Source organism: Coenobita brevimanus, chromosome 63 (assembly GCF_032717465.1).
Source record: "Coenobita brevimanus isolate Jiangsu-jjx chromosome 63, ASM3271746v2, whole genome shotgun sequence".
In the NCBI taxonomy this organism is placed as follows: Eukaryota; Metazoa; Arthropoda; class Malacostraca; order Decapoda; family Coenobitidae; genus Coenobita; species Coenobita brevimanus.
Window position 1 is genome coordinate 26607556 of NC_137016.1, and position 27333 is coordinate 26634888.

The 27333-nt window shown below is 41.8% G+C and overlaps 1 protein-coding gene across 1 annotated transcript in view; it reads left to right on the forward strand.

Annotated features, from left to right (window-relative positions):
* rb (adaptor related protein complex 3 subunit ruby) overlaps positions 1-27333 on the forward strand; it is a 539541-nt gene that overhangs the window by 277825 nt on the left and 234383 nt on the right. Inside the window, exons 10-12 of the mRNA XM_080276000.1 lie at positions 271-428; positions 8832-8837; positions 24352-24364. Coding sequence (XP_080132126.1) covers positions 271-428; positions 8832-8837; positions 24352-24364 — 177 coding nt within the window. The remainder of the gene's footprint in view (positions 1-270; positions 429-8831; positions 8838-24351; positions 24365-27333) is intronic.

The following is a 27333-nucleotide window of genomic DNA, read 5'->3' on the forward strand; positions in this document are numbered from 1 at the left end:
TATGAGACGTGACTTAGGGACGTATTCTAGATGGCATACGGTCTTCCATATATTATACATATTACCACTTAGCATTCTCTTGTATGTTATTTTGAAATTTATTTTTGACAATGTGCAAGGGGATATCGAGATGTAATGGTCCGAATGAATAGCTTAAGAAGAGGTATAATAATCTTCATAGAATCCACGTAGAATATGACCCTAAATTATGATGTCTTCTGTTCCTGAATATGTGAACTGTAATTTAATTCTGGTATATGTATGGTGCAGGTGGTGCTGGCAGTTGCACAGTTGTACCAGCATGTGGCACCTGTTTCTGAAGTGTGGCTTGTTGGCCGAGCACTGGTACGGCTGTTGCGGTCTCACAGGGAGGTCCAGGCAGTGGTCCTCACCAACATTGCTTCTATGTCCACAAGGAGGAAGGTGAGGTTTTGAGGAGGGGAAGGGAGAGGCTATGAAGGTCATGCCATCTTGTATCTTCAGGCTGAAAATATTGTACAGTACTCTATATCTGGCTTCATGCCCACCATTTTGCATTACACATATTGTATTAAGTTATTCAGATTTTATTTTATTATTTAGATCTTTGTTGGTTATGTATTTGCCATCTTTGATTAAAGTTTGTGGGCTGCATCATTTAACACCAAATATTGTATAAAGTAATTTGCATGGTCACAAAGCTTATACTGTATACCATTTGTGAATGTTTTTTGCAAGGAAAACAGTTGTCTTGTTTGTAAGCCAGTGAAGTTATGCATAAAATATCATGCTGCTAATTAATGAAATTTTTTTTAGATGTATTTTTTTTTTGTTCCAGTCTAAATATTCAGGCAGTATATTTTGCATACTCTTGTGTTTCTTGTAAATGTACTGCTTAAAGTTGTACCAGTATAACTACAACATTTTAAAAAGAAAAAGAAAACATTTAAGATAATTTTTGTGTACTAAATAGTTAAGATAATTTTTTGTAGTAAGTAGTTAAAATGAATAACTGCTCGACCAAATCATTAGGATACATGTCAGAATGATACAGTATGTGGCTAAACTGGTAGATATTTACTGTAACTAAACTGATAGATGCCTTTATTACAATCACTTGGCTTCTTGCTAGTGTAACATTTGGAAATCATACAGTCTTAGTTTACAAAGGTGTGCTAGATTGACTGTTTCTTGAAAATTTTAGAAAACCGACAAGCAGGGAAAAAAAAAAAAATGGAAATTGAGCTGTGCAACCATCATGTTTGATAATGCATATTAATCCTTTTACCCCTTTTTTTTCTTTTTTTTTTTTTCTTTTTTTTTCTTTTTTCCAGGCCAGTGCATATAAAGAGGAAAAAGAAAGTATTATTTTTACATTCTTGTATCTGCACTAAAGTAAGACTTTGTGGCAATTATGAGCTGAGAAAGAAGTGGCACATATTTTTCCTCAGTAGTAGTTTTTTTTCTGTAACTATCATTGTCAATATGTTTTATATATTTGTTAGATTTTTTGCAAATTTAAGCCTGCACATAATTGTGTACAGATAAAGCTATGGAACAGACCTGTTGATTAGGAGGTTATTGTATTGTTATGTAATGCATGCATCTTGAAATATAAGATACCATACTTATAGGATCTCCATAAGAGTACAATAATGCATAACTCTTAGGGAACTTAGGAAACTTGTGTGGTGGTAGGATTGCAGCAGTAATATGCTTAAAGAATATTTACATCATGATCAACAGTAAGTTATTTGAGAATGGTAAATATGAAGTTACTGAGCAGAGAGGGGAAAATAATTATATCTTGCACTGTTAGCAATGTGTGAAACAAAGATGAGGATCAGATAAGTGAATTTATTGTGAAGAGATGCCCTCAGTCTTTTGGTGTTCCATCCATCCATCATCCACTCCTGTGTTGCCCCATGAGCATTGTAGGAGCCAGGTGCTAGGCAAGTTGGTCCTGACATTTAAGATGAGAGTGAAGTCTTTTGGTGTTAAGGTACTATAATCATCCTCACATCCACTGAAGAGAGCTAGAAAGCCAAGTTATGCATTTCATGCAAGCAGAAACTCCAAAACTGATGCACTGTTTGAACTGTGTGTAACAGAGCTTTTTACAGTAATCCCTCGATTAGCCGACATGATAGAGCCAAAGGCATGTCCGGAAGGTGGATCCATCCAGATAATGGACTCCTTCCCTGGCCCCTCTTTATACATAACCTAACTTACAACATTTGTTCCAGTTGTTTTGCACAACCCTGTCTGGTCAAGCAGACCTGTAAACCACAAGGTAGCAATTACCATGGTCAAGAAAACCCATCAGCCACAGACAAGCAATCACCATTGCACGGCCATACCCTCCAGTGACTTTTTTTTTCCTTTTTTTTTTTTATAACAGAACAGAGGAAGGAAAAACAAATGAATTGAAAAAAAATAATAAATAATCCATACACCAGTTTACTGGTGTCCTCCATTCATAAAAAATCTGTAACAGTTGGACTTGACCAGCTGTAGGGTGAAGTTTGGGACGAAACAACTTTGGGGAAGTAATGTGAAAAAAACAGCTGCACAAGAAAAATGCCATGGGTACACAAAACATAATGATAAAATGGAATAAAGTCATGACAAAATAGAATTTAGAAATCATGGTATAGTACAGTAAGCTAGAATATAATCAACATCAGCACTCACAATTCCTCACAGGACATCTTGCTGAATAACCTGCTAGCTCCTTGACTCTGTCTGTCGCACTGTGGCTGGCAAAGCTGTTGCACTGCATAGTACATCCCATGTGGTCTAGTGGTGTACCCTGATGAGATTAGTTGCAGTCAGAGTCAAGGAGGAGTTCTAGCAGTCGGCCCAGGGGAGCGGCTGTGAGACATGGTGGTGGAGTTGCTTCAGGTAACTCAGAAGACAGCTGCAAACCCACGTCCAGGGGAGACACAATGGCAGACGATATGCCAGGTTGTGGTTCTGTCGTTGAAAGCGTGGTTTGACGCTGTGATGGTGACAGGGAAGAGGTGGACTGGGTGGGGGTCAGAGACCTGAAAAGGATTTGATTTTTTACCAGCAATAGGAGCGACGATTCAGGCATCAGATGACATCCTGCTGCACAGAATGCAGATCCTCCACAAGGCAACGAGGCACCATCTCTCTGTCCCAATCTGGGTGCTTGGCATACACAAGCACCTACCCAAGGTTTGCCTGGAATGTGCTCAGGCAGGGGATGGCTGGAGTCCTGCAGTTCTCTGGGGCATCCGTGTTGTCCTTGTCATCTTTGTCGCACTCTTCTGGCCAGGCAGCAACAACACAAGTGGCATTCTCAACTTCAGTCATAATCTGAAAGCCAGGCTCACCTCCATCCTTGTCTAACCACTCCAACATGCTATCGACATCCACAGCCTCACCTACGTTATGAAGGTGAATGTGGAAGTCATCCACGTCAAAGCCCAGAAAGTGGTGTCTGCTCTTGTGTCCCTGAAGGAGATGAGACCTGCCACTTTTCAGGGTTTTCACAGAGACATCCTTCCATGCACTCACCCAGTTGTCCACTGCAGACATGAGCTTGTAGTGTCAGGTTTTCCAGTGTCTTCTATCCTTGCATGTCCAGCCCCTAACTCTACTCGTCCTCGTCCACGAGAACAACCATCGCCTCGTTCAGGAACCTCCTTTGGTATAGCCTTTTCATGGCCATGATAACACCCTGGTCTATTGGTTGAGTCAGAGCATTGATATTAGGTGGCAAAAACTTTCACCTAATGCAACCGTCATTTGCAGCCAATTCCTTCATGGAGGGATGTGCGTGAGCATTGTTCAGGAGAAGAGGAGCCTTCACCTGGTCATGAGGGCTTCCAAGTTAGACCATTTGATAATGGATGACCTCCTTGGCGAAATGCCAGCGGAAGCAGTTTGTGAAGATCTTGGACGTAAACCAAGCCCTCACAGAATGGTTCAACACAACAGGAAGGACATCCATTAACCCATAAAGGCAGCAGGGCTCCTTTGCCCGACCAGCAATAATTGGCTTCAGCATGTGCATTCCATTAGCATTAGCACAGCACAAAGCAGATTCCCATCGCTTGGACAACTTGTGGCCAGGCATATGCTTCTCCATCTCATCTACCAGGGTGTTTGTGGGCACTGAGCTTTAGAGGATGCCAGTTTTGTCAGCATTGCGTACTTGACCAATAGCAAGGCCCTCCTTCTCAATCAAGCCTAACAACTTTTGACGAAATTCCTCTACTCCTTCCTCACAATCATTCAAAGCTTCACCACAGGTCTTACGATTTGTAAGGCCAGTCGAAGCTTGAACCTGAAAAAACAACCTTTGGATGCCTTGAAGTTAGGGACACTGTTAAGGTAGGCAAACTTCTCAGCCTCAGCCTTCAGCTTGGTGTCACGCACTAGCACACCTGCAGTCCGTTGCTGGCGGTAACAGATCAGTGTCAAATGGTCAACATCAGCGTGCCGGGGAGGTTCGTAGCATTCCGTTTTGGTATTGTGTATGTGTTTTTTGAAGTCTGCCGTGTACTGGCTGAGTGTCACGGGCTTTCCTGATGTCATGTAGGTCGAGCACGCCAGGTCATCCTCCGTTAAGATGCGGGAAGTCGACCATCCTGCATCAGCCGTACCCAGGATCTTGTGCATTTTGTCCAGGGTCACCACTACATTCTTCCTTTTCCCATGGAGGGGCCATCATCACACACCCTAGGAAGATGCATGCAAGGAGTAGCAAGACCTGAAGCAGGTAGGGAACCACAACAAAAGCCACCACGTGCGCCGCCATAGCAACTTTAAACTCGTTTAAGTTTTTAGACTGGATGATCTCATTGTCCGGACTATTCCATAAGTCTATACTTTTGTAAGGAAAGCTATATTTCTTGATATCCTTCAAGCAGTTTGACTTTTTCAATTTCATTCTGTGTCCTCTTGTTGCTCTCTTGTCCCATAAAAACAGATCTTCTCGGTCAATTTTATCTACTCCCACCATGGTCCTGAACACTGGGATCATGTCTCCCCTCTTTCTCCTTTTCTCTAAGGAAGGCAAATCCAGCTCTTCCAGCCTGTCTCTGTATGACAGATCTGCCAGACTGGGGACCATTTTGGTTGCTGTTCTTTGTATTCTCTCAATCTTGTTTATATCTTTCTTTTTGTGTGGGGACCACACTACCGCTGCATATTCTAACCTGGGGTGGATCATGGCCACTATCAATTTTTTCATCATCTCCTCATCCATATAATGAAATGCTACTCTTATGTTAGTCAGGAGTTTATAAGTCTCTCTAACTATCTTATTAATGTGCTTTTCAGGTGACAAACTATCTTGGACCAGGACTCCCAAGTCTTTCTCTTCTCTCATTTTAGTGATTAATTCATTACCCAACAAATAATTCAGTGATGGCCTCCTGGCACTTTTACCCATTTCCAATATTTTACATTTCTTTGTGTTGAATTTCATTTCCCACATCCGGCTCCAATCATGTATCCTATCCAGATCCTCCTGCATCATTTTACAATCCTCCTCAACCTCTGCCTTCCTCAAGATCTTTACATCATCAGCAAACAGACTTGCATAACTGTTCACTCCATCTACCATATCATTTACGTAAATCAGGAACATTACTGGCGCCAACACCAAGCCTTGAGGGACTCCATTTGTTACTTCCCTCCATCCAGACATCCTATCCTTTATTACTGTCCTCATTTGTCTGTCTCTCAAAAAGTCTCTCATCCATTCCAGAAGTTTCTCCTTCAGTCCTCCTATATATTCTAGTTTTCACATTAGTCTCTTATGAGGTACCTTGTCAAAGGCCTTCTCTAAGTCTAAGTACACACAATCCACCCATCCATCTCTCTCCTGTACCACGTCAATCGCTCTTGAGTAAAAGCTCAACAAGTTAGAAACACATGACCTTCCACTTCTGAATCCAACCTGACATTTGGCCAAAATATTCATCTCTTCTAGATATTTTATCCATCTGTCTTTCAGGATTCTCTCGCACAATTTTGCGACCTTGCTGGTTAGAGACACTGGTCTATAATTCAGGGGTTCTTCCCTGTTTCCTCCCTTATAAATTGGTACCACATTTGCTCTCTTCCATTCTTGTGGCACTTTCCTCTCTTCCAGAGAACACATGATTAACCCTTACACCGCGGGCATGTTTTCCAATGTTTTGCGTCTCCCGCGGGGTTATTCGGGTTCCAACAGACTCTCAAAAAATATTTGCCAAAAATCAGTTCTTAGTCCTAGAATATTAAAATTACATATGCATATGGCACATACCTTCAGCTTTCTCCTGGGATGTTTGTTGAGCCTTCGTCGAGTACTGTAGGACTTGTGGAGACCTCTGAAGTTGGGTAACGAAGTCTCCACTTTACACTTCCCGACAACCCGTAATATGATTACTACAGCCAGATATTAACACTATAAACACTACTCTATGATTATCAAGTAGTTTGGGATCCATACTCCAAATAAAAACCACTGTGAAAGCAATGAAAATTACGAGCGCATATGATCTTCCCACTTGCACTAGTTCGCTGTTGGTATTCTGTCATTTATTATTCATAAAACCCCTCACACTTTATATTTCTATTACTATATAACACTTATATATATCTACAGTATTTATCCATAAGTTTCCTTCAGTAGTATTAGTTTATCGTCACTGTAGGGATTCAATTTCTTTCAGTAAAATACGTAGCATTCATTTTCTCGTCCTGTATACTAGCATTGAGATTGAATGTCACTTTCACATTCACTCTCATAACTCATAGTATTCATACATGCTAGAGTGAAACTTTCACTTTCATTACTCCTAGGGTATATACTCGTATTCTTATAATACTACTCATTTACGTTTCTATTTACGTTCTCTATTTTATTTACGTTATTTACATTTCTGTTTTATTTACACTTATGCATTGTCACTTGAAGTAACTTATAAGACTATTTTCCAATGTTCACGTATATTTACATTCATTACTTTCACTTGCTGTTTACACATTATTTACACATTATTTACAATTCCACTTGCACTGTTTTACTCAATAGAAAGATCGTAGTCACTCTTTTATCAATTGTCAGCCCTTTACCTCTTTCCACACAAGGTTTAGTAGGGGGTAAAGGTCACAGGGCCCTTTGCATGGGGGTGAAAAGTGCATGAAGTTAGCAAGAGCAAACAGACGTACCTCCACATTGGAAGATGAGAGTGAACTGATAAGGGTGTGCCGGGTTGGTGGCCTACCTAGGGAAATGCATTACTGCCAACATTGCCTCTTGACAGCAGCTAATATATAGCAGTGAAATGATTGGCAGGAAATCTAGACAATACATTATAAATTAGGTAGTTCCAGGTGAATGTAAATATCACTTAGGCTTCTCCTTTCCCTCCTTATATGTATATTTATTACGAAAATAGATTATACGGCATATTTCAAGGGGAAATAAACAGCGAAAATTAGCGAACAAGTGCACGTGAGGTGTTGTCAGGTGATAATTAGCCAATTCCAGGTGTATGGCACTCTCACTTACCTTATTTCTTTCTTGTATATATTATTTGGTATAAGAATAGGGCATAGGGCTTATTTCAATGGATGAAATCAGTGAAAAATTCCAGGGAAGATTTACTTAACGTAGCACGGCCGGGCAGGCGAGAGGATAGGGTAATGGAGGGGGGGTAGGGAGGGGAGTCAAGAACGGGGAGAAATGGCTAAATTGTCAACAATGGATGGGAGTACAGATGAGATTAGGAGTGCTGACTAGTGTTGGACATTGGCAGTACTGATAGATGATACAAGCCACCACTTGAAAGCCCGGGTGAATTCAAAATAACACAGAATCTGAAAAGTGATGCCCCGCGGTATGATCCCTTGCTCCCAAGCGTCACGAAAGTGACGCCCCGCGGTTAAGGGGTTAAACTGAATTTTATCTGCCAGTTGTTCTCTGCATTCCTTCAGTACCCAATTAGAAATTCCATCAGGTCCTTGGGCTTTCCTTACATCTTGAGTTTCCAATAATTTGTACACTTCCTGTACCTCCACTTTTATATCTTTTTTCACCGGTACATTTCTAGTCGCTCCCTCCCCTTCCACAAACTCTTTTTCATTAGTGAAAACTGACTGGAAATATTTACCTAGTTCTGATATACAGGAAACGAGCTATGCTCGTCGGGTCCCGTCTCTGTTTCTCTATCTATCTATCTATCTATTGCCAGATGCCTCAATCCTGTTTGGGGTGGCCACAAACAAATCGCCTCCAAGTCGCCCTGTCCCTCACCATTTCACTGCCCTGCTCCCAACTCACACCCCCCTCTCTCATGTACACTCTACCAAAGTTCCCCCTGGACCACCCTCTCGCCCGGCATGGTGAATGTGGCAACAGCGCAGTGTGTGGAAGGGAGGAGGGGAGAAGAGGGGGAGGGGGGGTAGAACTTGGAACGAGGAATGGCAGCGCCGAGAAGGAGAGTCACTTGTTATAATGCAATTGTAACAGGGAATTCAGTATGTTTTCCCCAAATAATTACAACTCCTATTTTTTTCAGTCATTTTTGTAGGCACACGACGCCTGGACAGTAACCACTTCATATTTCATTACTCATTACTGACCACAAGCAGCTCTGCTTGCACACCTCATCTCTCTCTCCTCTCTCTGTTTTGTGTCTGTTGTATAAATGTGTGTATGTAAAATTGCATACCTTGTCAAGATAAAGTCATGTCATTTCACATAACGGATATCGTTTGCCATTAAAAGAATATTTATTGCACTGTAGGTAATAGTTTTACGGTAGGCATACAAAGGTATCTCTCTATGCTGATAGGTAATCATGTGTTCAGTGGTAGACCAGTAGCGGGAGGTGCCCTGTCACACTCCCAGAAATACACATTTGTGATTAATGATACAGTGTTCTGATTTCCCATTTGTCATTAGTTAAACCTGACATGAAGAACAATCTCATACAATATGTTACATGAACTCATTTTCATGAAACTTGCATCTCTTACTTAGCTTTTTGTAGGGAGTGGAATAACAGTCAAAATAATCACAAGAGCACTAAAAATTCCATATACCATTTGCATGTTACTTTTATTAGTAGTAGGTCCAGCCACCCTCTTTTTCGATCACCTCTTGCAGTCGGTTGGGCATGGAAGCTACAAGGTCATGCATAAGGCGTGGTTGGTTCCTTACCAGTTCCCACTGGGCCTGAGTGTGGGCCAGAAGTGCAGCTGGTGTTCGCTCATTCTCTGGCTCCCAAGAGTTAACAATATTCCCCCATAAATTTTCGATGGGGTTCATGTCTGCCCCCTTGCTAGGCCAGTCTAGTAACTGCAGGTCCCCTCTAGCCCTGAACCACTCTGTAACTACTCTTGCCGTATGGATGGGGCAACGGTCCTGCACAAAGATTACTGGGCCTGGAGGAAACGGAAAATCCCGTTCCCGAAGGGAGGGAAGGAAGAAATCCTGTAGAATTTCAATATACTTTGCAGCAGTGAACCGCCCTTCTATCCTTGTGATGTCACCCATGCCATGGATACACATCCATCCCCACACGTTCACCGTGACGTGACCACTTCTGCGCTCCTCATACATGTTCCTTCGGTCGTATCTGCGAGTGAATAAAATATGAACATATTAACCCTTTAACCGCGGGCATTGTTTTGCCCCAACTGGCCTCTCCCGCGGGGGTTCCAGCCAAAATGTAAACAAACTTTAAATCTTTATAACTCTGCACAGAATAAATCTAGAGCGAAAAATAAGGTACCATTAGAAAGTACTAACCTTCGGCTTTGCATTGATGTAGGTTTCATGATTTCGTTGACTATCACTGGATGGGCAGTGCCGTTAGAAGTGAGCAATCTAAAATCACTATTTTTCGCTCACACACCATTACTTTCGCTCACACACCATTACCTTCGCTCACACACTATTACCAAATGCCAACCTCATTCTGATAATAATACTATAAACATATATGAACACTGCACATACGATAAACACCCACTCTGTGTTCACTGAGGCAGGTAAAAGGCACTGTAATTGCCCGCACTTCACTGCCACATCAGCAGTGTTGTAATCACTATTTTTTGCTCACACACCATTACCAAATGCCAACCTCATTCTGTAATAATACTATAAACATATATGAACACTGCACATACGATAAACACCCACTCTGTGTTCACTGAGGCAGGTAAAAGGCACTGTAATTGCCCGCACTTCACTGCCACATCAGCGGTGTTGTAATCACTATTTTTCGCTCACACACCATTACCAAATGCCAACCCCATTCTGATAATAATACTATAAACATATATGAACACTGCACATACGATAAACACCCACTCTGTGTTCACTGAGGCAGGTAAAAGGCACTGTAATTGCCCTCACTTCACTGCCACATCAGCGATATTGTCACTCACACAGCTGGACAGATACTGATGCGTGTTGGTCAGGGGTGGGGTGGGGGGCCCGGGGGGTGGGAGGTGGGGGCCCGGGGGGTGGGAGGAGGGAGGTGGAGGTCGGCTGGAGTGAAAGAACTTAATAGCTACTCTCCCTTGAAACAATTGGCGCACGGAAAAAACGCGGGGTATTCAAAATGTTCACAAACATTCGAGAATGACACCCGCGGTTTGGTCCAGTTTTTGCAATGTCATTCTGGAATGACACCCGCGGTTAAAGGGTTAACACTTTCATATTTCACTGGGGGTGCGAAATTTGCCGTAAATGATGCTACAATGCAACCTCTACTGTATATTATGGCCCTATTGTTATCCACGTATCTAAAAATTGCAATGGTCAGGGCAGAGAGAGAGAGAGAGAGAAAGAGAGAGTTGACGGTATGGAGGAAATACGGATAATAAGCAGGCTTAGGAACAACTGACAGAAGGAAAGTATAGGAATATATACCTAGCATTATATATATACAGCCATCAGTACTTAATTGAAATAACTTAAACAAATTGTAATGATACATAAAAGTAGATCAGCGATGAACACTACAGCAGAAACATGGACCATGCTTATACAATCAAGGGCTTTATATGTTTTGGCGATGAAAAACCGTTGATGGTATTTGTTACATAAATCTATTTATATCTGATAAGAACACATGTTACCTGGTGTTATTCGGCCTCCAGTTATGTATTCTGCCGTGATTAGTGCTGGTAAATGTTTTTTCATCTGTGAACACTACCCTGGACCAAAAATCTAGATCTTTGTCCACATTCTGGCGAGCGAAGGCTAGTCTGCCACCCCGGTGTTGGTCTGTCAGCAGCTCTCTCTTGGCAGGAATCCTTGATATGTGAGAAGAATAAACACATTCAGTGAAGCTCCATAAAATTATTTTTATTTGGCAAGTATCAGTCTTTCTTATTTCCCCTAAACTGGATGTCAGATATGACAGGTTTTTAGGAGTATTACCTACTTTTGCAACAGAACACTGAGAAAAATTAAGGAAAAAATTTAAAAAAATATATATATATATATACGTTTGCTTTTAACGCTGTGGACAATTACGTTTATTTGCAAATACATAACTCGTGAACTTTCGTGAACCTATGGTGAATCCCTGCTTCGTGCAAACGGTTGCGTACGGTCTGCGAGGTCACATTTAGGTGGAGGGCTTCTCGAATGGCAACCGCATTTGTGAAAGGGGCGACCTGAACAGCTCGTCGAATGTTCTCGTCGTCCTGGGGTGTTGTTAACCTGGGTCGGGGCCTCCTATCTGTAGAAAGATAACGATGATTGAACCTCGTATCACTAATCGCGAGGCCACTCTCCCAACATTTAGCTTATATCGAGATATCACTCTAAACCGCTTGGCATTCTTAATTTACTACCAGTGGGGAGGTTTGAGTGAACTGTTACACTTTCGAAGTTACCGTTAGTTATCCTTAATAATGGACAGACTTATGAACAACAGGATTAAGACCCATAGGTGACAAATACTGAAAACTGTGTTGGACATATTTAACACAAAACAAACCGGTTTTCAACTTTCCAAGATCAGTCAGATTCCCAGTTTCCTCGTGTCTCCTTATCCACTTCAAAACTGTTGTTCGGGAGACTGCCAACCGCCTTGCAATCACACGGGATGAAAATCCGAGGTCATGAAGGGCAACAATCTCTGCTGTCTTGGTTAGCTCAGTTTCTCGTCTATTCATGATGAAATGCTGAGGGAACTGACAGACCTACACAGCAGAAATGTAGAGAACACCTCGGACCTCGGTGTAACCAGTCATTAAGTACTGGGATTGCTAGTCAGAAAAACTGTTTCTCGAACCCGGCTTCGATTAGTGTCTCAGAAGAATCATGATTTCCACTCTTCCACCTCATCCTGCATTAATACTAATAAATTTTAATTCATTAACTGTTACTTGGGGATATTATTAGTGATATATTATTACCAAGAATTTAACGACTCAGATTCAATGGCTCTGCAATACTGTATAAATTATCATAAGTTTCAAACATTTAGTAAACATTTTGTGTGAGAGATTGCTCTTCTTCATGTCAGGTTTATTTAATGACAAATGGGAAATCATAACACTGTATCATTAATCACAAATGTGTATTTCTGGGAGTGTGACAGGGCACCTCCCGCTACTGGTCTACCACTGAACACATGATTACTTATCAGCATAGAGAGATAACTTTGTATGGCTACCGTAAAACTATTACCTACAGTGCAATAAATATTCTTTTAATGGCAAACGATATCCGTTATGTGAAATGACATGACTTTATCTTGACAAGGTATGCAATTTTACATACACACATTTATACAACAGACACAAAACAGAGAGAGGAGAGAGAGATGAGGTGTGCAAGCAGAGCTGCTTGTGGTCAGTAATGAGTAATGAAATATGAAGTGGTTACTGTCCAGGCGTCGTGTGCCTACAAAAATGACTGAAAAAAATAGGAGTTGTAATTATTTGGGGAAAACATACTGAATTCCCTGTTACAATTGCATTATAACAAGTGACTCTCCTTCTCGGCGCTGCCATTCCTCGTTCCAAGTTCTACCCCCCCCCTCCACCTCTTCTCCCCTCCTCCCTTCCACACACTGCGCTGTTGCCACATTCACCATGCCGGGCGAGAGGGTGGTCCAGGGGGAACTTTGGTAGAGTGTACCTCTCCACCCCATCCCTCCATCTCATCCTCGGCCTCCCCCTCCCTCTTCCCCCCTCCACCTCACTCACATACACTCTCTTCATCAGTCTTTCACCCTCCATCCTCTCCACATGGCCAAACCACCTCAGTGTGTTCCTCATAACGCTTCCTATCACATCCACATCCACACCACAACGCTCCTTTATATCCTCATTCGTCAGCCTGTCTCTCCACGTGACTCCACAGGCTCCTCTTAAATAACTCATTTCCACTGCTCTCACTCTTGACTTGTGTCCTTCCAACAATGTCCAAGCTTCACTTCCGTACGTTAGAGTTGGTATCACAATACTGTCATGTAGTAACTTTTTCACTTCCATGCTCACTTCCCTGTTTCTTATCACTGTTTCAAAGAACCAGCAACCTTTCTTCCCTGCTGTACCCTTTCAAGCACTTCACCCTCCAAACTTCCATCCTTACTCATCACACTACCCAAGTACTTAAACGTACTCACATTTTCCAATTCCTCACCATCCAACCTCGCTGTACATTCACTAGCTTCACCTCTCTCAAAGACCATCACCTTATTCTTCCCTACATTCACCTTTAGATTCCGTTTCTTACACACTCTCTCAAACTCATCCACCAAGCCTTGCAGCTCCCCTTCGTCTTCACTCAACAACACAGTATCATCTGCAACCAACAGTACAGGGAGTTTCCAAACACTATCCTCACTCACCAGGGCCACTCCAACATCCACTACCCTACCTTGTACCTCTTTTATTACCCCATCCATGTACAGATTGAACAATCATGGAGACATGACACATCCCTGTTTCAAACCAACTTTCAAAAAGAAAAATTCACTTAGTTCACCATCCACATGCACTGCAGCCTTCGCACCATCATACATACTCTTCACAGCATTCAGCAACTTCCCATCTACTCCATATATTCTTAACACTTTCCACAATCCTTGTCTATCCACCCTGTCATATGCTTTCTCCAAATCCATGAAAGCCGCATACAACTTCTTTCCCTTCTCTAGAAACTTTTCCACTAAAGATCTAAGAATGAATATCTGATCTACACAACCTCTTCCCTTCCTAAAGCCTCCCTGTTCTTCTCCAACTAATTTCTCTGTTTCTCAATAAGTCATTTTTTGCTTTAAACTCGATCAGGTTTTTAGACTGGACGATGTCTTTGTCCAGGTAATTCCACAGGTCTATACATCTATAAGGAAAACTATATTTCTTAATATCCTTCAGTCAGCTTGGCTTCTTCAGTTTCATTTAGTGTCCACTTGTTACTCTCTTATCCCATAAAAACAGATCTTCTCTGTCAATTTTATCTACTCCCACCATGGTCCTGAACACTGCAATCATGTCGCCCCTCTCTCCTTTCCTCTAAAGAAGGCAAATCCAGCTTTTCCAGCCTCTCTCTGTATGACATCTGCCAGAATGGGGACCATCTTAGTTGCTGCTCTTTGTATTCTCTCAATCTTGTTTATATCTTTCTTTTTGTGTGGGGACCACAGTACTGCTGCATATTCTGACCTTGGGCGGATCATGGCCACTATCAATTTTTTCATCATCTCCTCATCCACGTAATGAAATGCTTCTCTTATGTTAGTCAAGAGTTTATACGTCTCTCTAACTGTCTTGTTAATATGTTTTTCAGGAGACAAACTATCCTGGACCAGCACTTCCAAATCTTTCTCTTCTCTCTCTTTTGTGATAGGTTCATCACCCATCAAATAATTCAGTGATGGCCTCTTGGTACTTTTACCCATTTCCAGTATTTTACACTTCTTTGCATTGAATTTCATTTCCCACTTCTGGCTCCAACCTTGGATCCTGTTCAGGTCGTCCTGCAGCATTTTACAGTCCTCCTCTGCTTCTACCTTCCTCAGGATCTCTGCATCATCAGCAAACAGACTTGCATAACTGTTCACTCGCTCTACCATATCATTAATGTAAATCAGGAACATTACTGGCGCCAACACAGAACCCTGTGGGACTCCAGTTGTTACTTCCCTCCATCCAGACATCCTGTCCTTTATTACTGTCCTCATTTGTCTGTCTCTTAAAAAGTTTCTCATCCATTCCAGGAGGTTTCTTTTCCATCCTCCTATATGCTCTAGTTTCCACAATAGTCTCATATGGAGTACCTTGTTGAAGGCCTTTTCCAAATCTAAATACACACAATCCACCCAACCATCTCTCTCCTGTAGCACGTCAGTTGCTCTTGAGTAAAAGCTCAACAAGTTGGAAACACATGACATTCCACTTCTGAGTCCAAACTGACTTTCAACCAAAATATTCATCTCTTCCAGATATTTCATCCGTCTTTCTTTCAGGATTCTCTCGCACAATTTTGCAACCATGCTGGTTAGGGACTTTGGTGCGTACGTTACTGTGCCTGCGTGTGTCTATGTCTGTGTTTTTCAGTGTGTGTGTGTGTGTGTGTGTGTGTGTGTGTGTGTGTGTGTGTGTGTGTGTGTGTGTGTGTTTGCATTTGCATGTGTGTGTGTGTGTTTGCAAAACAGTGCACCCAAAAACATGAGGCCTGAGGTGGCCGTTGTTAACGTTTTTGTTTTACTGTCATCATCATAATGCATTAATTTTTTGCTGCAGGATGTTGATAGTTATATCATATACTTTTAACATATCTTAGTGTTCTATGTTTGTATTAGTAGTGGGACCAAGAGTGTTAAGCATGACATCAGCATGAGATGTAACTGCCTGTTAAGAATGATGGTGAGGTGGGTGGTTGGGTAGGGATATGGGGGAGGGTCAGGAGCTGGGGTAATGGTGCGTGGAACTCATTTCGTCCTCCCCTCCCTTCCCTGGGTATACAGGGGTAGAAAGGGGGCACCCCTGGGCAGGTATTAGTGATCATGAGTGTACATATGTCTAATGTTTTCAGAGATCTCTCCCAATAGTCTGAAAAAAGCAATACAGTGGGGCACCAAGTTTCGCGAGAACAGGTTTCGCGAATTCATCTTTCGCGGCATAGACCAAATATTCCCTAACTTCCACTTTCGCATGAAAAAAATCAAGTGCTGCGCACACATTTTGGGTTTTGGCCAATATTTTGAACTTTGAATTTTCTGCGCCACCCGCCTGCTGCCATCTTGAATGACATCATGTCAACACTCAGTCTACACACTCCCGCCATTGTGTACGAATGCCGCTGGCTCCATTGTGTTGGATTCTCATGGTTCAATGGCCTCTACTAAACCTGGTGGTGTGGGGGGAGGGCCAGGAGGTAGTGGTGGTGATAAAAAGTGCCTGGGACCTTCAAAATTGGGAGGAAAGGCTAAGGCAAAAAGAGAGTGTCATGTTGGAGTGAAGAAATGGCAGTATGATAATGAAATGAAAAGGAAGATACAAGACGAAATTCAGCACAAAGTGGAAGTGTTGCGTCAAGTGGCATCTGAGAAGGCAGAGAGAGAGAGGGAGGGGGGTAGTGAGGCAGCAAGGGGTGGCGGTGAGGCAGCGAGAGGTGGCGCCGAGGTGTCTGGCGGGACCCAGTAACCCCGCAACATGCCTCGGATACTTACCCCCAGCATCCATTAAACACCTCAACCTGGTCTCTGTGGTATGTTTCTCCTCATATAATGTGTATTTATTGTTTGTATCTCACAATGCAATGTACAATATTGATTTGATGTACTGTACTGTACTGTATTGCAAGTGAAAATGAAAATCTGGTGTTACTGTAGGATAGCCAGGAACCAATTAGCATTTTTGCTGTAAGGACAATGCCCCAACTTTCACGCATTATTTTCGGTCCCAATTAGACGCGAAAGTTGGTGCCCCACTGTAGTCCGAAAGACCCTCGGTCCCCTGCCATTCAGATTACAGGACTTTTACTGTATATATATAGTAGGATCTCACTAATAACGTCTAATTGGTGCATTGGTGCCAGAAAAATGCCGTTATTAGCAAAAACGTTATTTGCGTGACATTAACATACATGTATAAAGGGTTTATTGGTGCCGCCACTTCAGGACTTTTATCCGCTTTTCCCACCTGGAGCCTTCCTATCACTACTTTTTTTAAGCAGAAATAATAAGAATATTTATTAAATCATCGTGAGTAATATAAAACTCACCTAAATGGAGTTATGAGGTGTTTGGTATGATGATTGTTTTGTGGCTTGCGCATGGACGCTACTGCATCGTACCCCCTGACCCCTCGCTGGCCTCGTCCCCACTCCTGCCTCTCACGTCAGGGTCACCCACTTCCATCAACACTTCATAAAACCCCATAAAGTCAGAATCTTCAGGAAAGTCCCCAGTGTCATCATCTACTCAACCCTTCTCTGTTGTTCTTCCTCAGCTGGCTAGCTTTGTGAAAGAAAGTGAGTGATGAGTGACTGATGGCGGGCATTCACTCAGTAGTGATACTGTTTCTGGTATTTTCTTGAAATCTGATTAACAAGTCCCAATCATTAGTCATTAATTCTGATGGCTGCTCTCTCTCTCTGTTTCAGCAGACTTGAGTTGTGGGTGGAGTGCCATCCAGGCATGTTTAATGGTTGCCAATATTGTATTATTCCAGGCATTGACAAAGAAATTAATAGCTTGTTGAATGTTATATTTCTTCCAGAATGCAGCAACAGTCATTATGTTGGGGGTCGCAGGTATGCCAGGTGGGGAAGGTGAATCACAAGGGGCTGTGGAGGTTGAGGGGGAGGCAGATTGTGAGTCATGTAGGGCAGTGGAGGTGGAGGGGACAGCGGTGAGTGAGTCAGGGGAGGTGGCGAGGGGTGGCTCACCTCCTCACTGTTGCTCACATTTTTGGCGATTTCCTTCATCTTTTCTTGTTTGTCTGTTTCATTCCTTATCTTATTATGGACATATTTGCAGTAGAACAACTTGGCATTCACGAAGTAGCCGTTATTCAAGTGAATCCAAACGTTATTATAGAAACTGGATATCTATTCTAACTTACCGTTATTGCCAAAATCGTTATTGGTGAGATCCTATTGTATGTATACACATAAATACATACATACAGTACAATCCCAGTTAACTAGGAAGCTTGGGGATTTTCCCCTCCCAGTTACTGATTTTTCCTGGATATCCGATGTGTGCTGTCATACAAAGGCTATATTAATGCAGTATATGCAATACCACTCGTATGGAGTGCCACACAAACAATTGCATTTGAAATATAAGCCCTTCTTAAACACACTCCATAGATGTAACATGTGATTGCACAGTCTTGCAGTAGTGCAAAATGCACATGGTAAAATTCATTTTCTTAAAATAATATTTACTATTTTATTTCTAAAACATGGAAAAATAACCTAAAGAAATAAATCTTGAGCATTTAGTGGTGAACTGATTCAGGAAAGAAGTGTTGTACAGCAGAATTATCATGATTCCCATACTCACACTTGTGTTTATGGCCAAGGCCTGCCAGTTTATTCCTCACCTGACTGCCATCACCTCGCCACTCAGCTGTTTTGCAGATGATGCAATAAATATGTACAAATTACAAGCACAGTAATTTTATCCAGCGGAACAAACCTTCTTTTCTGTCAGCTAGATTTATCTTCTCTGCCAAAGCAAATGCATTCTAACAGGATGTATAAATATTCAGCGAAATTATGCAACATCTCATGCCGAAACAGGGTATAACTGGTAGTTCTATGCAATAACCGGTGTTTAGGCACATCAACTGGCTCGTAAGTGGTAGCCAACTGGCACTATATTACTGTACTGTATCATTATTTGATTGTATTTTATGCTTAGTTTTCATCTTTTACTTATGAGAAAATTATTAGGACAGAGGGCCAAGATGTATACTGTAGTAACACAGTATCAGGCTCGATGCTGAATGTTGAGTCAGTGGGGGGTACTATGCGTTATCCAGTGTTTCACATTATTTGGCATAGGGCTTGGCAGAATTACAACGGATAATTGGGAGTTTACTGTATGTTAACACACACACACACACACACACAAATACAAATAGGTAAATACACACACACATGCATTCATTCCTTGTCTATCCACTCTGTCATATGGCTGGATGAGGAGGAAATGGAAAATGTGAGTGCGTGTAAGTACTTGGGTAGTGTCATGAATAAGGATGAAAGTTTAGAGGGTGAAGTGCTTGAAAGGGTACAACAAGGAAGAAAGGTTGCTGGTTCTTTGAAAGCAGTGATAAGAAACAGAGAAGTGAGCATGGAAATGAAGAAGTTATTGCATGACAGTACTGTATTGTGATACCAACTCCAACATATGGAAGTGAAGCTTGGACCTTGTTATAGGGACACAAGTTAAGAGTGAGGGCGGTGGAAATGAGTTATTTGAGAGGAGCATGTGGATTCACATGGAGAGAGAGAGACTGACAAATAAGGAAGTGAAGGAGCTTTGTTTTGTGGATGTGGATGTGATAGGAAGCATTAGGAGAAACGCATTGAGGTGGTTTGGCCATGTGGAGAGGATGAAGAGTGGGAGACTGACGAGGAGAGTGTACGTGAGTGAGGTGGAGGGGGAGAGAGAGGGGGGGAGGCCAAAGATGAGATGGAGGGATTGAGTGGAAAGGTATATGAGAGAGGGGTGAGTGATGTGGGAGTAGAACAGTGAAAGGGCCGGGGACAGGGTGACGTGGAGGCGATTTGTTTGTGGCCACCTCTTATGGGATTAAGGCATCTGGCAGTAGATAGATAGACTCTCATTCTCCATCCTTTCCACGTGATCAGATCATCTTGGAGAATTTCCGCCACATCCACATCAATACCATAATGCCCCTTCCTCGTGTCTGTCTACCGGTCTTTCCATGTAAATGCATATGTTCCTCTCAAATAACTCATTTGCACTGTTCTCACTGTTGAATTCTGCCCTTCCAAGCGGGTCCAGTCTTCACCACCATGTGTTACAGTGGGAATCATAATACTGTGATGTAGGAACTTGTTTACTTCCATGCTCACTTCCATATTATTTCTCACTGCATTCAGTGAACCAGCAACCTTTCTTCCCTGCTGTACCTTTCAAGCACTTCATCCTCTAAATTTCCATCCTTACTCATCACACTATGCAGGTAATTGAATGCACTCACATTGTCCATTTCCTCACCATCCAGTGTTACTGCATTTTGTGACTCATTTCCCTCAAAGACCATAACTTTCCTCTTATCTACTTTTGTGTTAGATTCTGTTTCTTACACTCCCAAACTTATTCACCAAGCCTTGCATCTCTCATTCATCCTCACTGAACAATACAGTATCATTGGCAAACAACAGTACAGGAAGTTTCCAACCTAACTTTCCCTCAGTAGAGATGTTCAAACATCTACTGCCCCTCCTTGTATCTTCTTTATACCTTCATCCTTATATAAATGGAACAACTATGGAAACACAATACATTCCTGCTTCTGTCCAACATTCAGATGAAAGAACTCACTCAGTTCACTATTCACATGCTCTGAAACCCTAGCACCCTCACACATACTCACCATGGCATTTAACAACTTCCCATCTACTCCTTATATTTCTAATACCTTCCACAGTCCGTCTAGTGTCGTATCTCCTGATCTGTGAAGGGATCATGGAGCTTCTTTTCTTTCACGTAGATACTTTTCCACTAAACATCTTGAAACAGATAATAATCTATGCAGTCTCTTCCCTTTGTAATGAAAGATACTACAAGATCATTTTTAATGATGATTATAGTATTGCTGTACAGTTATAATTTTTTGTCATGCTACATTATAGTCACATCAACTTACCATTATATTTTTTCCATAACTATGTACCTTGTCCCATTTTACAGCTTTAGTTTGTCCAAGAGATAATGCAGAAAGCTTAGTAGTACTGTACGCCAATCTATCTTTGGTATGGGCTCAGGATGCAATAACTTATATTATTATGTATAAAGTGTATGAAGAATATGATTAACATCAAGAAGAATACTGGCAACTAGGATAAGTATTCATAATTTAGACAATGTTAATGCAGAGTAACCGATGTACCAAGGTAGATGAAAAGAATCAACAGGGTATAATATATACACAAGTGAATTTTAACTTGGTATAGTGTGTTAGTCCCGTTTATGTTTTATGCACCACAAACCATGTGAACAGTTTGCTACCCATCATTGTGTTGCAAGTCTTCAGTTACATTACAACCTGTTTATTGAAATGTATTTGATTGGCCAAGTGTTGCCTCATGATCTCCATTATGGCATTGTTACTGTACACTCATATGTGCATGGCTGATTTTAATATACGGCTTTATATATATATATATATATATATATATATATATATATTGTAAGTGTAAGTTACTTAATGTAAATGTGCCACTACTTTTACAGACATAATAAGCACATCAGCTGGCAGCATGTTTGTTATTCTTTTAGTGCTTCTTCACTTATGCTTTCATAATATGCTACTTTTTAATTTCTTATGTTGCAGTATGTAAAACATTTTTAGTAGCTTAGTTACCTTTAATTGCTCAACATTAGTAAGTTTACTTTAATTTAGAGTGAAGCTTGTTGCAGAGTTGTTATTTTTACTTTTATACATATTGCTATTGCCTTTCACTCTTTTTTTGTGTTATGGAATTTGCATTCTGCCTTTAAGTACAGTATGTCTTTTTGTATTCTGAGGAGAGGTGTTGAATGTTGTGTGCTGGGTTGATGTTCTAAGTTATATGGATAATTCTTAGTAAATTTCCTAACTTTGAAAGATAAGTAATTAGCTTAAAAGTATAGTTACCTCTAGTTACAGTAGGTAGAATTCTGTGCTTGAATATATAAGATGATGAGCCTGTTGGTGGAGGGTTAGTGCCCCTCCCCGTAAAACAACTAACTCAAAGTCAAATGGCCACCCCTTATGGGATTATGGCGTCTGGCAATAGATAGATAGATAGATAGATGAGCCTGTCTTTAAATGTTCATTATATATTTCCCTGTAAAGCATGAATTTTTGTTGTAATCATTGCAGATATGGCCTTGAATAAGATGAAATGTAAAAACAGTGTGATGTAATAGTATAATTATGTAATTGACTGGTTGATGGCTTCATAAAAGTATCATAAACAGCATATCAAGTCATTTGTAGGCATTGTACCAGTGGTAGTTCTTCATTCTGGGTAATGATAATGAACATAGTGTTAACTGAAGTGTAGCATTTCCAAATTAGCACTGTGACATCATCAGCCATCTAATTCTCTGAGGTTGTCTGTTGCAGCTGATTGATTTTTTTTTTTTTTTTTTTTTTTTTTTAATAGAAAAGAAACAATTCAAATGTTAGAGCCTGGTAATTTGTTTGTTTATAGTTTCCATGTTTTTGTCTTCTTGCACAATGATTAACCCCTTTTGGACTGACTCTATGTAAGGTTACCTCCACTAAGATATTGCTTTATGTAAGTTGTACCTCATATAAGTCTTGCAGTTTGGCCAGTAAGATATTGTTTTATGCAAGTTGTACCTCGTATAAGGCTTGCAGTTTGGCCAGTGCAAACCTTCATTGTGCCTCATATGAGGTGTGCTGCGCAACAAGGGTGAAGTACTTGTACCAGGAACTCATAAACTGAGATATTCCCATTAAATACCCGCTGCTAAGATCGAAAGCTGTAGCAGTCACTGCACCTCTGACATTAACATATTTTACAATATACTGATTATTCTTTCATGGTAGATGCACCCTGGTGTTTTGAGGATATTTTTGGATAAAGATATTTGCCCCTCAAAATGCCCCACATCTTGATGAGATGCTGTAATTGTTCTCAACCATTTATAACTATATATCACAAAGTGTACACTCTGTACAACTCACATGTCTTCAGAGAAGGGCAAATATTATTGTGGAGGCAGCAGATGCAGCATCAGGCCCATGGCCTCTGGTTGATGGTACTGTGGGCAAGGCAGTTGAAAGAGTACAGTTGGGACTGGCTACAGGTTTGTCAGGGTTGACTGCTGAGATGCTGAAGGCTTCTGGAGATAAAGGTGTGGGCATAGTTGTTGGTATGATAAATTCTGTTGAGTGTGTTGTTCCAGATAGCTGGTTGAATAACATGGTTTTAAATGTGTATAAGGGAAACTATGATACCCTGGAAGGAGGATATTATAGAGGCATTAAGCTTTTGGACCACATAATGGAAGTAATGGAGAGAGTTCTTGAAGGTATATTAAGGGAAAGTGAATATTAAGGAAATGCAGTTTGAATTTAAGTCCCTAGGGACCCCTGATACTATACAGCAGACCCATGTTTTATGATAGATCAGCATGTGATGACTAAAAAAGCTTGAACCTTTTTTCGATCTGTGATCACATTTTTGCTTATATAATCTGATCCAGTACAAAGCCTCACTAGCCGATACAAAATAGCTATTTTTGCTCACAGTCGCTGATGTTTATTTGTTCCAAGATGACTTTTGAACTTGGTCACTACTGGGTGTGTTAGTGTCAGCGATGAAACAGTTGTGTGGTATTTGAGTTGTTATTGTTGTTGTTAATCAACCCCAGTCTGGCTGAGCTGACCCATGATCTGCAAGCAGGTAACCACCGCTACAGGGCCATCCTGTGCAGTGAAACTATGTTCCCTTGTGGTTGACATTGCCTCATCATAGCAAGATGCAGGGAAGATTGTGAAGGTTTGGTTCCTGGATGGGTGCTGCATATGCATCTCACCACCTGGTTGGGACGGCATCATGGCAGGCTCCACTTCACCCCATAATTTGGTTACATGGTTACTGCACAGCATTGTCAATAATTTCCAGAGTTACAGGAAACCAGTAGAATTTCCACTTAGTGTAGAGCCATGTAAAGTGGAAAGAAGAGTAATAAAAGCAGGAAGGAAAGGGAAAAGTAGGAGGAATGGAGGGCAGATCATAGATTGTTTGATAAAAGTGAAGAAAGACTTGGGCAGCACTACATAAAGTGTGTGGATGATGGTTGTCACCACCTACTGCCTGTGATGTTGGAGTTCAAGAAGTAAGTGAAGTGCATTGAAGTGAACTACCAGTTTAGGTGAATTGGAAGCTAATTTTTAGACTTACTTTTGGTGGTAAGCAACAAGTGAAGTGCAATGATGTGAAATAACTCTATGTTTAGGTGAGTTGGAAGCTTGGTCAGATGGGTGACTCTTGTCCAAAAACTTATCCCTATTGAACTCTTGTTATAATGAACTCAATACAGTGCATGAAAAACCATGATCCGATAGATTTCAAACACATCCTCATCATAAAACTAGGATGTGCTGTATTCATTGTGTGAGAGCTCCAGGAAAAATATGTAGGAAGGGAGAGAAAGTTATACTTTGTTTTTGTTGATTTGGAGAAGACATTTGACAAAGTGCCAAGGGAGGTGGTGCAATAGGCAGCAAGGCTTTTGACAGAGTGCCTAGGGAGGTGGTCCAGTGAGCAGTGAGAAAGTGTGGGATTGAGGAGTAGTTAGTTAGAGTGGTTATGGGTAAGGCTAAGGGTGGTAGCACCCAGGTGAAAGTGAACAGAGGTGGATGTGATGAATTATCAGTGAACATTGGTGTGCATCAGCGTTATTCTTAAGCTTCTTATTGTTTAGTATGGTGGTTGAAGGCCTCACATGACTTCAGAACTTGCTTTCATGGGCGGTGTTAAATGCTGATGACTGGTGTTGATTACAGAGAATAAGAGGCAAGCATACAATAGTAGTAGTAGTAGTTGTTCCCTAGGCAGTCTGGCTGAACAGCCCCGAGTCCCTTAGGAAGGCCATGGCCGAGACCGGGCTTTCCCACAGAGCTCTCAAAGAGTGTATGTTGTGTTGTTGGTGTAGGTGATTGTGTGCAATGCAGTCAATAGTGTGAGGTACTGGGGAGATGGAATGTGGATACTAGGATTTGAGAGTAAATGTGGATAAAACAAAAATAGTCAGTGGTGGGCAGCGCAAACGAAGAAGGACCTTGCGCAAGCGCAATGCGCAATCCATAGTTCACCACCTTGCACAAGCGCAAGTACGCAATCTGACGAATATTTAGCTTGCGCAATGTCGCAAAGCGCAAGTGCAAACCATTTGCATATATTTGTGGGAATTACTGTAAAATATTGAGATATTTGAATAAAATAGCATAGTTACTTTTATTTATTATTATTCTTTCTATCTATCTATGGCCAGACGCCTTAATCCCATAAGGAGTGGCCACTGGCCACAAACAGGCAACAAATCGCCTCCATGTCACCCTGTCCCCCGCTATTTCACTGCCCTGCTCGCAGCTCACACACCCCCTCTCTCATATACTTCTCCACTCCATCCCTCCATCTCATCCTTGGCCTCCCCCTGCCTCCACCTCACTCACATACACTCTCCTCATTAGTCACTCACTCTCCATCCTCTCCATATGAACTCAGTGTGTTTCTCCTAATGCTTCCCATCACATCCACATCACAACAATCCTTCACTTCCTCATTTGTCAGTCTCTCTCTCCATGTAACTCAACATGCTCCTCTCAAATAGCTCATTTATTTCCACAGCTCTCACTCTTGACTTCTGTCCCTCCAACAAGGTCAAAGCTTCACTTCCATACATTAGAGTTGGTATCACAGTACTGTCATGTAGTAACTTTTTCACTCGTGGAAGTTGAAACAGAGGAGTGAGCGGGCTGCGAAGCGGAGGGACAAGGAAACAAAGGCTGTGATGTTGCCAGATTTACTTTTATCTGCATTATTGCATGACGTTTTATTTAATAATTCAGTATAGATATACAATAGCATGTGTAATTCCTTACAAAAGTCATTAAAACATATTATTTAAATCAAATATCCACAACCTAATAAATTATTAGTCTGTGGATATTTGATTTAAATAATACGTTTTAATGATTTTTGTAAAGAATTGCATATGCTAATCTAAATAAATAAATGCATTTTTAAGTTATTATTATTTACTAAATAATAATAACTTAATAAAAGAGGTACAAGGTAGGGTAGTGGATGTTGGAGTGGCCCTGGTGAGAGAGGATAGTGTTTGGAAACTCCCTGTACTGTTGTTTGCAGATGATACTGTGTTGTTGAGTGAAGACGAAGGGGAGCTGCAAGGCTTGGTGGATGAGTTTGGGAGAGTGTGTAAGAAACGGAACCTAAAGGTGAATGTAGGGAAGAGTAAAGTGATGGTCTTTGAGAGAGGTGAAGTCAGTGAATGTACAGCGAGGTTGGATGGTGAGGAATTGGAAAATGTGAGTACGTTTAAAGTACTTGGGTAGTGTGATGAGTAAGGATGGAGGTTTGGAGGGTGAAGTGCTTGAAAGGGTACAGCAGGGAAGAAAGGCTGCTGGTTCTTTGAAAGCAGTGATAAGAAACAGGGAAGTGAGCATGGAAGTGAAAAAGTTACTACATGACAGTATTGTGATACCAACTCTGACGTATGGAAGTGAAGCTTGGACATTGTTGGAAGGACACAGGTCAAGAGTGAGAGCAGTGGAAATGAGTCATTTAAGAGGAGCCTGTGGAGTCACGTGGAGAGACAGGCTGACGAATGAGGATATAAAGGAGCATTGTGGTGTGGATGTGGATGTGATAGGAAGCGTTATGAGGAACACACTGAGGTGGTTTGGCCATGTGGAGAGGATGGAGGGTGAAAGACTGACGAAGAGAGTGTATGTGAGTGAGGTGGAGGGGGGAAGAGGGAGGGGGAGGCCGAGGATGAGATGGAGGGATGGGGTGGTGAGTTATATGAGAGAGGAGGGTGTGAGTTGGGAGCAGGGCAGTGAAATGGCGGGGGACAGGGCGACTTGGAGGCGATTTGTTTGTGGCCACCCCAAACGGGATTGAGGCGTCTGGCAATAGATAGATAGATTATTTACTAATAATAATAATTTAAAAAATATTAAAATACATTATCTCTGTTGAAGCATTGTAAGAAATGCTACTACCCTCCATCCCTCCCGCCTCCCCCCTGGAGAACCCTTGCGACTGCCCATGCCTTCCCACCCCTTGTCCAGACATACAGGAAGCTCCCCCCTGGTGGGAACCGCCTTGTCGTGGTGGGGGGGCTTGCGTGTCCCTGTGACCTGGCGAGCGAGGCTAGAGGGGGCTTCGGCCCCTGCTCCGCCTCTCTTGGGGGGAGAGGGCTACCCATGCTAGTAAGGTTGTCAGTGAGAGACCAGACTAAATGGTTCCTGGAGTTAGGCTGCCAGTGCGGGTCAACAGTGCTGCCCGCCGGAGGGATCACCTTCTGGGGTTGTCCTGTGTTGGATGGTTGGGTGTCTGGGCTGGGATGCACTGGGGAAGGGGGTCTTAGCTCCTCT